This window comes from Canis lupus, chromosome 2 (genome assembly GCF_011100685.1).
Source record: "Canis lupus familiaris isolate Mischka breed German Shepherd chromosome 2, alternate assembly UU_Cfam_GSD_1.0, whole genome shotgun sequence".
In the NCBI taxonomy this organism is placed as follows: Eukaryota; Metazoa; Chordata; class Mammalia; order Carnivora; family Canidae; genus Canis; species Canis lupus.
Genome location: NC_049223.1, coordinates 74,316,832 through 74,331,121, shown reverse-complemented (window position 1 = coordinate 74,331,121; position 14,290 = coordinate 74,316,832). Strand labels below are relative to the sequence as shown.

At 37.3% G+C, this 14,290-nt stretch overlaps 1 protein-coding gene across 1 annotated transcript in view; it reads left to right on the top strand.

Annotated features, from left to right (window-relative positions):
* The window catches only part of CLIC4 (chloride intracellular channel 4), a 70,543-nt gene that overhangs the window by 38,790 nt on the left and 17,463 nt on the right, over window positions 1-14,290 (top strand). The window contains exon 3 of the mRNA XM_038531560.1: window positions 8,888-9,013. Coding sequence (XP_038387488.1) covers window positions 8,888-9,013 — 126 coding nt within the window. The remainder of the gene's footprint in view (window positions 1-8,887; window positions 9,014-14,290) is intronic.

The window sequence follows — 14,290 nt, the reverse complement described above, 5'->3', positions numbered from 1 at the left end:
TCAATGTAACTTCTAAAAATAGACCATGCTACCAGGCACACACCCTTACTGTGTCTTAAAAATACACGGATTTTTTCTATTCCATTTTTGGCTTGGAGCAAGTGAGTTGACTGCCATGCTTCAAAAAAGCCTTCTTTGAGCAGCTCAACACAGGGCTTGATTGTGGTCCATACCAGTGATAGTGCCATGAACGAGGAGAATTTGGTTCAGGAAAGGAAGTGAACTCAGAATGGCTATTACACTTTTCCTGTACAAACTCTTGAAGGCATTATTCTGTAAGTTGACTGATTTTTGAGGATTTGTATAAGAGTAATATACCCCTCATGTGAAAAGTGACACATGGGAAGTAGGATGAAAGCTGCAGGACTTCCTGATTAGTCAGTATCACCATTCAAAGATGTCTGTTTTCTAGGGCTTTGTGTAAAATCAACAGAGAGCACTTAAAATCGGAGCCTATATTTTAGTTTTCTCTAGAAATCTTAAGTCTGTGATACATCTGAAATATGCTTCTCAAGGGTAATTAAAAGTATATAGGTAGTATATGATAATGAATCCCCTGCATCCCCAGACCCTGGACATCAACTTCCCCTTCACAGATAGCACTGCATTTAGGTTTGGTCTTTATCCTTCCAGACCTTTTCTATGAATTTAGACACTTATAATCTTGAGTAAGATTTCAAGAGAGTGAATATTGGCTCAAAAAACCATTGTAAAATAAAGTTGAACAGAAGAGTAAGACATTCCATAGTAAAAAGTACCTTTCGTAAAATCTGAACTTTAAAAGTTTAGGTATAACTGCTTTTATAAAAACCATGGGGGAGAAAGTGCCTCTAGTGCTTATTTTCTTGCTTTTCCTGGTAATTGCTAATTCCTTGGTAAAGAGTACTGATCGCAGAACAAACCGGTAGAGAGCAATAAGATTCAATTGAGAGCTATTTAGAGGCCCACTCTGTGCTCTGAGAAAATTATCGTTACATGACATTTCATCCATAAAACAAGCTAGTTTCTAGTTCTGGCACCATGTGACATGTTCTCTTTGAATCTCAATTGGTTTTAATGACTATGCTGGTGGTATTCATGTACCACTGTGAGGCCTGGAACAATCTCCCATTGCTTGCCTGCAAGTGCTGACTTAATGCTTTAGTGGGAGTCATTTCTAAACCTCATTTTCTGTTCATGCTGCAATTGTATTATAGAACTTGTAGGTTAAAAAAGAAAAAAAGTGCCCAGGCTTCAGAAGGAATATATCCACCATTTTAGCAGTCTTCAGATAAATATAAATAAAAATATTAAAATTTGGGGCACATTTAAAGGTGTTATCACATGTCATCAAATGGGGAGCAGTGGATTAGGGATGGAGACCTGGGTCTGTGTGGAGAGAGCCCTGTCACTGAATTTCCTAGCATATTGGGTAAGATGCCTCATCTTCGGAGGTCAGTTACCTTGTTTTTAAATTCAGGAAAAAAGAAGGAAAAGAATTATCATTTCTTCTTCAGTGTCTACTATATGTTAAATAGTGTTCAAGGAACTTTTTACTACTCATCAAACCATGTTCAGGCCTGTTATTGAACAGAATTCATTGTTTTATATCATACTTCCTGCTGATAGTTGCGTGGCGGTGATGAGAAGCTTTGAAGACTTCTGCTACCTTCATTATGCCCAGAAATTTCTAAATCCATGATCAGCATCTTTAGAGCACAGATAAGCCTGAAAGGCAGGCAAAGAGAAGAAAAAGAAGAAAATGTGACAACAGTAATTGGCACCCCCCTCTTGTCTTTATTTTTCTGACACATGCACACACACCCCTGAGATGCTGACTTGGATATAACTGAGTGTGGCCATATTTTGTAACATATTTATTAGGTAAGCTTTTCTAGTTTTGAGAAATGAGAGTAGAAATGGTAATTTTAATTAGCTTTTTAGGGGCACATGGATGGTTCAGTTAGTCAAGCATCTGCCTTCAGCTCAGGTCAAGATCCTGGGGTCCAGAGATGAAGCCCTGCATTGGGCTCCCTGCTTGGTGGGGAGCCTGCTTCTGGCTCTCCTCCCTGCTTGTGCTCTCTCTTGCTGTCTCTGTTGCTAACTCTGTCTCTCTCAAATAAATAAAATCTTAGAAAAAAAAGAAAGAAATTAGCTTTTTATTGTAAAAGCAGAGGTATCTGCTATATTACCAGTGAATAAAATCTCTCCTCTATGATGCTCTCTGAGAAAAGAAATAAATTGGAGAACACTGCTTTTAAAGAGTCTGGGAAATGTTTACTTCCATTTTTCCATTTTCATCTTATATGCTGAAACTCCCATCCTTTGCATTGTTGCAAATGGTTTTCTTCCACTTCATGTGTCAACATACCACTTGTAAGGTATTGTGTAGGACTCACTTGTACGTTGCCATATAATAGCATAAAGTTTTGGAAACTTATTATGATAGTTTAAACTTTAACAATTTTGTAACCATTTAACATATTACCACAGGGCCATAAAACTGATAGTTCTGCATATCTTGAAAGTCATTTGTAAACTCAGAACAAAATCTGATTCTAAATGGATTCTTCAGGTAGTTTGCTTTCCTTATTGTGTCTCTGTGGTTCCATCCTTTTGAAAACTGTCTTCAACAAACTGAGGGATCCAGGTAGTGACAGCAGCGTGAATGACACAGAGAGACTAAATGGAATGGAACAGGTCCGCCTTGTAGAGAAACCCTGCATTTCATGCTTTTGGCCAGTCAGGAGAGTACAAACTCCATTCTTTCCCGTTATAAAGCTGACTTAACCTACATGAAGCCCTTGTTAACCCTACAAATCAAGATATGTGTCTCATAAATGCATTAATCACATGTATACGTGTGTGTGTGTCTTGAGGGGGAGGGGACAGAAACAGACAGATATGGACAGTCATACAGAGAGAGAGAGAGCATGCTTTACTGCCACATCTTTGCAGTCTTTTTCAAAATGATTTCAAAGATGATAGATCCTGTTGAGGTCACTAAGAGCTGAATTGGAAAAATAGATTATTGGTTAATGTTTTTCTAAACCTATCAGTGTAAACTCTGAACTGTGTTAATAAAATCTCTTAAGAATTATAGGAGCTGTATTTTTGAAACCTTTTAATGGGTGCTGTTTTAACATGATTGCTCTGCAAATTGACATTAAAGTAGACAAAGATTGGGGGGCTTGGCTCTTTGGCTCAGGTCATGATCTCAGGGTCCTGGGATCGAGCCCCACATTGGGCTCCCTGCTTGGTGGGGAGTCTCCTTCTCCCTCTCCCTTGGCCCTTCCTACCCTGCTCAGGGCATGTTTTTTTTTTTTTTTTCTCTCTCTCTGAAATAAATAAAATCTTTTTTAAAAAAAAGATAAAGATTTAGCAGTATATCACATGTAATCAAAATAAAATCCTTTAACTGGTTGAATTGGGACACATAGACAAATGCTTAATAACTGGGGCCTTGGTGTGTATGTTTTGGCGAATCCATGATTCGTTCAGTTGGTGACGTTAGTCAGAATATGACAAACCTAGTGAAGAATAGTTAATAGGAGTAAAGTATTCTGAAACCAATAAAGGATTTTTGGTGTTAACTTTTTTTCATACTTGCCACACAGTGTCCAACATTCTCTTGATTTGTGTGAATTTTACTTGAAAATCATACCTCTGAAAGGAACTCAAAAATAGAAATTTTTGGGTCGCCTGGGTGGTTCATTCGGCTAAGCATCTGACTCTTAGTTTCAGCTCAGGTCATGCTCTCAGGATTGTGAGATTGAGCCCTGTATGGAGGCCACCTGGGGCTCTGCACTCAGCAGATTCTCTCTCCCTCCATCCCCCCAACCCTGCTCCTATATGCATGCATGAACACACACACACTCAAATAAATAAGTAAACTCTTTAATATATATATATATATAAAGTTCTACATACTTAGTATTTCTTCTCCATTTAGCTAGTTACAAGATAGGTCGTCTTTAAGAACCAACTCCAGTGCCCTATAGCTAGACTGTACTCATTTTATAAGAAGCAGCTGGAGCTGAGCCACCTGCCCAGTGTTCTCCAATTGTTGCAAGTGTACTGAATTAAACTTTAATTGAAGTTAAGCCACTTAAGTTGCTTAAAGTATTAGGTCCCTTGAGGTTCCTTCTAGGCATCCTCTCCCTGTCTCTTGTGTTTGTTTCTCTTTGTTTCCTTCAATGAGAAGCAAACTGGGAGAGAACAGAATAATTTTTTTTCATCTACTCTGACAGAAAAAAAAAAAAGACTTCTTAGATAAGTAACATTAAAAATAAGAAAACCCCCAAACGCTGAAGAGTATTTGCGCTCTTATCTCATGTCATGAATTATATGCACTTTGCTTTTTCTAGATGTTACTTAGGGAAATGAGTTTGCATGAATCGTTTATGAAATAACCAAAGATGTCCTGAGATTTGTAGCCATTGCCTATCTACTCGGTTTCATTTCTGTCATACTGCACTTTCTGAAATGTTAAGTTTCTGTGCAGCATCTGTAAAATGAGCTTTTGTGGGTTAAACACAACACCTGAGGCCTTGGAGTGCCACGTGAGATTCTGCTCGGTTGACGACTTGATACAGCTTCTAAGTCACCTCGTTGCTTGCAACTTGAACAGTTATTTTGAAGTCTGATAATCCATTCAGATGCATCTAAGTTTCTTCTGGAATCTTTTTTCATTTGGAGTAAGGACCTAACATGATTGCCCTTCATCTCAACACTTAATCCTAGAAAATACAATTATCACCCTTGTTTTTTTGAAAATCGATATAGTCTTTAAGCAGAAACAAAATGGACTGTTCACTAATATTAGCAGAAAATTGGTAATCCTATGTCTGGTTTCACTTTACTTATAAGCCTCTTTTAATCGTATTTCTTACTACCAGTCAGTTAATGCTAGATAACCAGTTTGGAACCATCAGACACAAGTAGAGTTTAAAATGGCCAGGCTCATCTCCTGCATAATGCTATGTTAATGTGATACTGAAAGCAGGCATGGATTTCATTTGCATACTTTGGCTTAGCTCAATTTTACATGCCTTACTTGAACTTCACAGGCAAAGCAAGTCTTATATCACAGAACAGAGCAGGAAATCCAGAGTTTGTGGTTTCCTTAGTCACATAACTGGTGGATAGCAGAACTATCCAACTTGGGACTTTAACCAAGTCCTTTTTATTCAAGTCTTTGGTTCTTTCTTCTCTGCCATGCTAACTTTATCCTTCCCCTAATTAATATTTTTATTTGGAGAGCTAAAAGCTGTCATAATTTATTATAGAAATAACAGCTGTTACTTATTTTGCTGGCCTCCTCCCATGGGTTATTGTAAAGCATCTATCCCTTTCTTCCCTTTTATCTAACTCTACCCTGTTCATGAAAAAATTATTTGTAAAACACGCAGATGAATGTTATTATTACCTTACATTTAGGTGTTAATGAACTGCTAGCCATAAAAATGTCAGTGGATATATTTTATAATTTTGGAATGAGAAAAGTCCTTTTTTTTTTTTTTTTTTTAAAGAATTGAGAGAGAGAAAACGGGAGGTGGAGGGTGGTGCAGGAAGGGCAGGGAGAGAGAGAATATCCAGCAGACTTGTCTCCTAGCACAGAGCCTGACACGAGGCTCAATCCCATGACCCCAAGTCATGACCTGAGCCAAAACCAAGAGTTGGATGATTAACCTACTGAGCCACCCAGATGCTCCCCCCACCTTTTTTAAACTTACAATTTGAAACCAAATTTGTACTTCCTGAGCTGTTAGGGGCTTGGACCCTTGGTTATGTATAAGGCCTTCGTGAGTTGAAGAGGAAGTATAGTGTAACTGGGAATATCTGTGACTGTTGAGTTAGACTGTGAGGGGGACCTGAAGACCAAAGATGACATGGTCTGGGACCTGCTGGACCTGTTAGTGATCAAAGAACAGGTGGTCAGGGTGAGGAGGAAAAAGGAGTAACCAAACAAACCAAAAAAATAAAACCCAGAAACGGACTAGTTCTGACCTGGAGTTCAGTACTTTGTGAATTCCAGGAGTCTCACAGGCATACGTCACTATTTAAATAAAAGTGGATCTGGGAGACTTACTCAGCTTTCATGTATTCCAATCATTGTGTGCTCAACTTTACCTTCTCAGACGAAAGTATGTTCAGGAAACGAATCAGAATTGAACATGAAATTTGGCTTTTAAAGATTTTGAACAAAGATTCTGGCTTTTAAAAGACCTCTTTTCCAGCTTAGGTTTCGTGTGTGTGTGTGTTTTTTTTAAAGATTTTATTTATTTATTCATGAGAGACACAGAAAGAGGCAGAGACATAGGCAGAGGGAGATGCAGGCTTCCTTCAGGAAGAGCCCGATGCGGGACTCCATCCCAGGATCCCGGGATCATGACCTGAGCCAAACGCAGATGGCTCAACCACTGAGACATGTTGATAGAAAACATATCTTATTTTTCTTTGGCTTGGGAGGGAGATGGGCTCTAGAGCTTGGATGGATGTGGGGAGGGAGGGCTCGGAGTTAGAAATTTTAGACTAATTGGATAAAGTAAATCTTTGTATTTTTGGAATGTAGTCATAGATGAAGCACTTTCCAAACTTCAGTGGGGTGAAGGGAGAAAAAAGGGAGAAGAACGGGAAGGAATATATGTATAAGACCAAGGAAAATTGATAGGCTGGGATTAGTATAGATTTTGGAGGTACACTCTTTCTGTAAAAATTCTTTTCAATAACAAAGTAGTTCACCTTCATGATACACTTAAAGATATCCTTGTTCAAATTCTGTGCATTTGTGTTAGGGAAGAAAGGGCAATAATAATAGGTGGGGGGAAGCATATTCTTTGAAGCAATATATTATAGTGCTTTTTAAAAAGTTTTTTAAAGTTTATCTTTTTAATTATGAAAGTTTTCAAACATAGAAATAGAATAAACTTCCGCTAACTTCAACTCAGTTATTGAGGTTTTACCCATTTGCTTTGTCCCTTTTATTCTTCTTTTCTGCCCCTCCCCCCGATATGTTTTAAAGCAAATCCCTTGAATCTTGTCATTTCAACACATTTCCAAACGATATGGACATTTTCTTAACCAATCATACTGCCATTATCACGTCTAGTCCCAGCTTATGATCCTGTCTTCCTGGTTATCTCCAAAATATCTTTTTTCTTTGGCTGGTTTGTTCAAATCAGGATCCATATAAATTCTGTTCATTATATTTGGTTGTTATGTCTCTTAAATTTTTCTTAATCTGTAACAGTCTCTTCCAACCCCCATTTGTGGCTTTTTCCCCTCATGGCATTGACTGGTAGAAATCTATTCTGTTGAACTGTACAGTGTCCCAAATTCTGTATTTGGCTGATTGCTTCTTTATGGTATCATTTAATTTTGTTCTGCGACTCCTCATGTTTCCTGTAAATGAACTTTTTGGTCTCAGAACTCTTCTATACTCTTAAATTATTGAGGACCTCAAAGAGCTTCAGTTATGTGGGTTATATCTATCTACTTTACTGTATTAGAAATTGAAGCTGCAAAATTTTAAAAATATTTACTAATTAGAATAATCAGGAACCTATTATTTGTTATCACAAAATATGTTTTCATTAAAACTGTATTTTCCAAAACAAAATTAGAAGAGTGGCATTGTTTTACATTTTTGTACATCTCTAATGTTTGCCTTAAAAGAAGATAGATTCTCATGTCTGTTTCTGTATAAATCACTTTGTGATACCACACAATAAGTAGCCTGTGGAAAACTACTATATAGGCATAAGAGAATGAGAAAAAATAAATGATATATTAGTGTTATAAGAATCGTTTTGACCTCATGGACCATAAGGTGAAAGGGGACCATAAGCTGGTGAAAGGGTGCCCTAGATCATACTTTGAGAGCAGCTGTCCTAAGAGGCTTGATTCTGGATTCAGGTTCAACTTTTTTGGTAAGAATACTTCATAGATGTGATATATGCTTTGTATTTTATCATTAGGATACACATACTATATGATCATTATTATTGATCCTAGGATTCACTGGTAGGCTTGGGTGAGCCATTTTGCTTTTGAATAGAGTGGTACCAGCATTCCTTGCTATTAGTAGTTGTAAGTTTCCAGTATCACCATCTTTATCAGGATTCTGTGTATTTTCAATTTTTCCTAATTAATAGGGAAATGTCATCATAGTTTACTCTTGAATTTCTTTGGTAATTGTTTTTTTACATTGTTCCATGTATTCACTTATTTTATTCGTTATATATCAATTTCTTTGGACTCCTATCTGTTTGACTTGTTAATGGCTTTTTAATGAATTTGGACAAAATTCTTATCTAGTATGTATTTTGAGCCTTTCTTATTCACTATTCACTTTCTATCTTAACTCTGGTTATGCTGTCTTTTATATACTGAAGTCATTTGGTGATATTTTTCCTTGTTGAGTGTGGACTTCTAGGAAAATGAAAATTGGTGCAGTTGAATTTGGAATCTCACAGCTGGAAAGGACTGTAAAAATCAGCTGTTCTTCTTCCTTATTTTACAAAGAAAAGACCTAGAGGCATTATGGTTTACTCATCTTTACACAATAAGTTGATGCTTGAGTTCTTTCTTTCTTTCCTTCTTTATTTTTGAGAGAGAGAGAGGAGAGTGAGCAAGCATGATTTGGGAAGGGCAGAGGAAGCGAGAGAATCTTAAGCAGGTTCCACACCCAGCACGGAGCCTGACCCAGGGCTGGATTTCATGACTGTGAGATCATGACCTGACCCAAAATCAGGAGTTGGATGCTTAACTGACTAAGCCACCCATGGAGCCCCCATTTCTTACTCATTTTTATATATTTAAACATTTAGAACCACTCTGAGTACTTCAAGTATTGTTGCCTTTCCAGAGTAAAAAATGATCCAATTTTGACTGTTTTGCCTAATAGGAAGCCTGCAGACCTGCAGAACTTGGCTCCTGGGACCCACCCACCATTTATAACTTTCAACAATGAAGTCAAAACGGATGTAAATAAGATTGAAGAATTTCTCGAAGAAGTCTTATGCCCTCCCAAGTGAGTATCAAAGAAGATATGCATGGAAGTACTGCCATCTCTGTAAAGCTTGATTTTTTTCTGACCCTTAGAGATCCTTTGGATGGTACTGAAGTTAAATTTTTACAGAATTAAGTTGCAGTGACTAGGGCTTCATTCGTTATAATTAATACTACACAGATGTCAGAACTGGCTTCTGGCTAGGCCAATAAGTCTAGGTAGGAATGTGATTAAGCTATAGAGTATACATTGAAAATAGGTTTAGGACATGGGAGATGGGTTAGGAAAGACTGGTTATTTGAGGAGTATTGGCCCCAGACTGAGAGAGAAGTTTAGGGAGAAGAGATGGGAAAAGACAGGTTCACACTGAACCTAGCCAGGACATCTAAGCAAGAGTGTGGTGCAGGTTGCTGGGGTATTTCTTATTAGACCATTTTAAAGGTAACTATCTGAAACTGTCACCCAGGGGAAATGACTTTTTAGACTGTGTCCCTGGGATTTAGTTTTTATTTATGTATTTCTTTGAAGTTCTAGATTCCCAGGTCCTCCTGCACATTAGTCCACATGGTTAATGATTTTCAAGTACTCAACTATTTCCTATAATGTGAAGTATGTAATGGACTGTAATGACAGTTACCTGAATTGCAAATGTGCAGTTTTGTATCAGGCAGTTTGTATCTTGGCATAGGTTCAATGCATTATGGATTTTTTTAAGGCTTTTCCAGTTTTATTATCCTGAAAACTGAAATATTTTTCTTCTGGCCCAAGTCTTTTTTGCTAGTTGCTTTGGATTTTTACTGTCCATATCCAGAAAAATTTCCCAGGAATGGGATTATTGGGTCAGAGGGTTCTAAAATAATTAGTTACTCAGAATTCACTCATTCATTTATTTTACTAGGCAGTAAAGCCTTATGAATACAGTAGTGAATAAGACCTAATTCCTACCCTCGGAAAGCGCAATCCAGTATGGGTGGAGAAGTGGTGGTGGCAGTGGTGAAGGAAAGTGAGTGGAATCAGGAAAGGCTAAAAAAGATGTGACACTTGGATTAAGCTTTAATTAACAAAAAGGGACATGAAGGAACGACGAGCACTCCAGGCTTTCTTCAGCTGTATGAACAACAATGGTAATTATTCCTTCTTGCTATTTTTCTCAGAGGTAATGGACATTAAGATAACGGTGGAACTAATATCAAAATATTCTGGTTTCTTGGCAACCAGTGCTCTGTAAGACATACCATAGCTTTTTGAATCGGACCTTGAAAATAAGCATTTTCTTTCTTCTTTTTAAATTTCTACACCCACAGTGGGGCTCAAACTTAGAAACCTGAGAACCCTGAGAGCAAGAGTTGGACGCTCCACCCACTGAGCCAGTCAGGCACCCCCAAGATAAATGTTTTCACTTTGCTTTTTATATATAGAAATTTCAGCTTGATTTTGTTTGAGCATATTCATAGAGATACTCTAACCAGAGATGGTCCTTTCTTTCAGTTTAAATAATTTAATTCAAAACTTCGAGATCTTTCTATTCTAATGTGTTCACAATGTGCTAAATTCTCCCTAAGAGTATTTTCCCTTTTTAAAAAAAAAAAATCATTTAATCATGCTAAGTGTACTCTTTAATCCCCATCCCCTATTTCTATTATTTTCCTTGCTTTTATGTTGTTTATATTCTGAAGAGAGTTTCTAAAGTTTTAAAATTTTACTTCATTTCTAGAAGGGAGTATTTTTGATGTTGCTGGTGCCTCTGCTGTTATTAACTAACATTCAAGTGCGAATTATGTGCCATGAACTGTGCATTGTGGATTATTTTGCGGATTATCTCTCTCTTCTCAAAGACTATGGAGAAACTGAAGACGAGGAATCTAAGTAGAGTGTCCTAGTTTTACAGTTACTGGTGGCAGAGCTGGCATACTTCAGAACAGGCCTGTAAGACTTCAAAAACTCCTGTTTCTTCTATTTTCCCCTTCCCATTTTTCTCTTTTTTATTTTGTTGAGTTTGACTTTTCCAAGAGAGGTGAAATGTAAGTCTTTAATTGGGATTCTGCTTTAGCGAGTGTAAAATTGCAGGCTAGCTCAAGCTTGGAGGAAAGGCAGGAAAGAAGTCAAAGATAGTGTTCTGTGAGGAGCACATGGGACTGAAAGTGGTTGTCAAACTTAAATTTAATGAATCCTCTTTAAGAAATAGGTGAGGCTTAACTTCTGATGAATTTTTATTTATTTATTTTTTTAAAAAGAGAGAGAGTACATGCCCATGTGTGCATAGAGGTGGAGGGGAAGGACAGAGGGAGAGAGAGAGTCTCAAGCAGACTGCTGAGTGCAGAGCCTGAGGAGAGGCTTGAGATCACGACCTGAGCCGAAATCAAGAGTTGGACATTTAACCGTTGTTCTGGCCCTACCCAGATGCCCCCTGATGAGTTTTTATTTCTGTGCAGTGGAACGGCATGTTTATAGATTGGGAGTGCCTTCCCCTTACTGGGCCTTGCAGCTCCTAATGTGACTCTGCTGATGGACAGCAGAGTCTCTCTCTGTCATGCAGAATTGTTTCTAGGGAGGAGTAGGAGAAAGGTCTTCCCAGGACCATGATGAGCATTGCTTTCTCTTTCCTGTGTTCTAGGACATTCGGGGACCATCCTGGCTCTCTGCTTTTCCCCCTTGAGGACAAGGAGGTATTCGGGTCCTTAACTACTGCTGATCCTCCTCATACTCTGATTGAGAGCCTTCTTGTTTTTAGATCGACTAAAGAGAGAAGGCAGAGGAGTTGCACAAGCTGGCACATGAGAATCTAGCATTTCTAATAACATGTTTTTGGCATTTGATTACCCTGAGAACAGAATGTTTTTGTGTGAGCACTTCCGATTCAATCATGACAAAGATAAACATGGGCAACTACTTGCTCTAGAGTTGTTCAGACTCTAGAGATTAGTGAAGAGCTTAAAAGCAAGGAGCTTTTGCGGGTCTGTGTAACTAGCATACATAGAAAAAGCTTTCTTTTCCTCTGGGAACAGTATTTATAAACATATATTTAGTTCCCCTTGCTGGAGTGTAGGAAGTACTTTACTCAAAAAAGCTTGCTTGCTTGCTTGCTTTCCTTCTTTTTTTTTTTAAGATTTTATTTATTTATTCACAAGAGACACACAGAGAGAGAGGCAAAGACACAGGCAGAGGGAGAAGCAGGTTCCATGCAGTAAGCCCGATGTGGTACTCAATCCTAGGACCCTGGGATCATGCCGTGAGCCAAAGGCAGATGCTCAACCTCTAAGCCACCCAGGTGTTCCCCAAAAAAGCTGTCAAAAAAACTTTGAAACTTGAATGTTAAACTGAAGCAGACAGTGTTGTGTGACTAACTTAACTGATGAAAGGATAGAAGGGTAGAGGAAGTTAGACAGTTTTGGAGAAGAGCCCTATAAATATGTTAGTAAACCTTTTTTATTTTTTAAGTGAGAAATACAATGAAAGTTGAATTTACACGGATAACTGAATGGCTTGTATAATCAGACTTTATCCTTAAATTCGCATGAGAAAGAAAATGTCTGAGATCTTTCCTAAAAGGATGGAAATATTCTTAGCTAGTCTTACTGTTAATAGTCTATGATGTAATATAGAATAAAGGATGGACCTGAAAGCTTGCATGCCCTGAATGCTTATGCCCATGGTATTGTTGGCCAATAGCCTTTTATTAATTATTTGCCTGCCTTTTGTTAAATGTTGAAACGAGGTTCTCAGTCATTGAAAAGTTTTTCTTTATCAAGCTATTTGGGAAAGTGAATACTGATGAATTACCAAATTCCTTGTTTGGTGGTAATGTAAAATAAGCTGGCAACTGATTTAGGACCTCTTGGTTTAGAATTTGATTTATCTTTCAGAGAACCTGATCTGTAGTAAAACTAAAACTAAAACAGCACTGGGGGGCAGGGCAGCCTGACTTGGGGACAGGAAACCTGAGTTTAGTTTGATGATACCTTTAACTAAAGACCTTGGAGTCCCAAGTATGTAAGCTTTCTGGAATATAATTTCCTTTCAAGCAAAATGAGAGTTTGAAGCGAATGGTCTCTTATAGCTTTAGTATTGTATGCATTAAATTAATAGTATAAACTTAAATGGTTTGTCTTGGAGAAGAATAGGGCATGTTTAATCTGCTCTAGAGAACAGTGGTGTTTGTTTTTTTAAAAAAGAATTGTAATAGCATTTGTTTTCAGATGAATAAGGGTATGCTGATTGCAAATCCTTCTTCATTCTTACCTGTTCATTAAAACAGATCTTTAGTAAATATGCTTCTATATGCTTATCATTACAACCCTGCACTTAGTATAATGCCTGACACAAAGTAGATTTTTAATAATTAGAATAAATGAATATATGTAAACAACAGATACATAAATGATCTGTAGTTTAAGCCTGTCTTCAAGACTTATTCATTAGAAACAATAGGTACAACTAAATAGTGGTTGGAGGAAAGAATAATAATTTTGGAAACTTGGCTAGAGGAAGACCTAGATGTATTGAAGAGGCACTTAGGTTCCTTGTGCTGTTTCTTGTTTGGAATGAGTCAATGAAGTTACTGTATTATAGGCAGTAAAAACATTTAAACTGGAGGCTGGTTGTTTTTATAGTTAAGGGAAATTCAGGAATGTTGAACCTGGAATTAACTCTTTTAGCCCAGGTAGGGAAAAAAAAAGAAAACAGAGGATAAGTTTTTCCATGGTTAAGGAGGGGAAGGGGGCGGGAAATATATATATATAATATACGTGATATATAATCTATATAATTAGTGTAGTATATATAATATACTCATGAAATTCATTTACTATAATTCACTGAAAATTTTGTTGTATAAAAATTTTTGTTTACAAGAGAAATCTTTAAGTTTAAAAATGGAGAGATATTAAAAGGGACGATAAATTGAGCATGTAAATACTTAATTGATATTTTATAATCTCCTCAATGTAGTCCTATGTCCAGTTTTTTAGATATATCTTTCCTTGAATTCAGAATTGCGTATGTAAAAATAATGAATAAAAAAAGCTAACCAGAAACTACAGCTTGCAACTGAACTGAATCTTCCTAAAAATACCTCACCTTCATTTTTTTTTATTTAAAAAAAGTGACAAGACAGCACCCTAAAATATATGAAGAAATCTAAATTACTAGTTTAATGTAAGATTGTTTTTCCAGTGTCTTAACTGCCCCAAGCCCATCTTCCCATGGAATTTTACAGGGCCTTGGAGTAGATGAGTCTTCCCTAAAATGGTGCTAATGGTCTAAATTCCTATGGAGCTGACTCCCAGTGGGTGTAGCTCT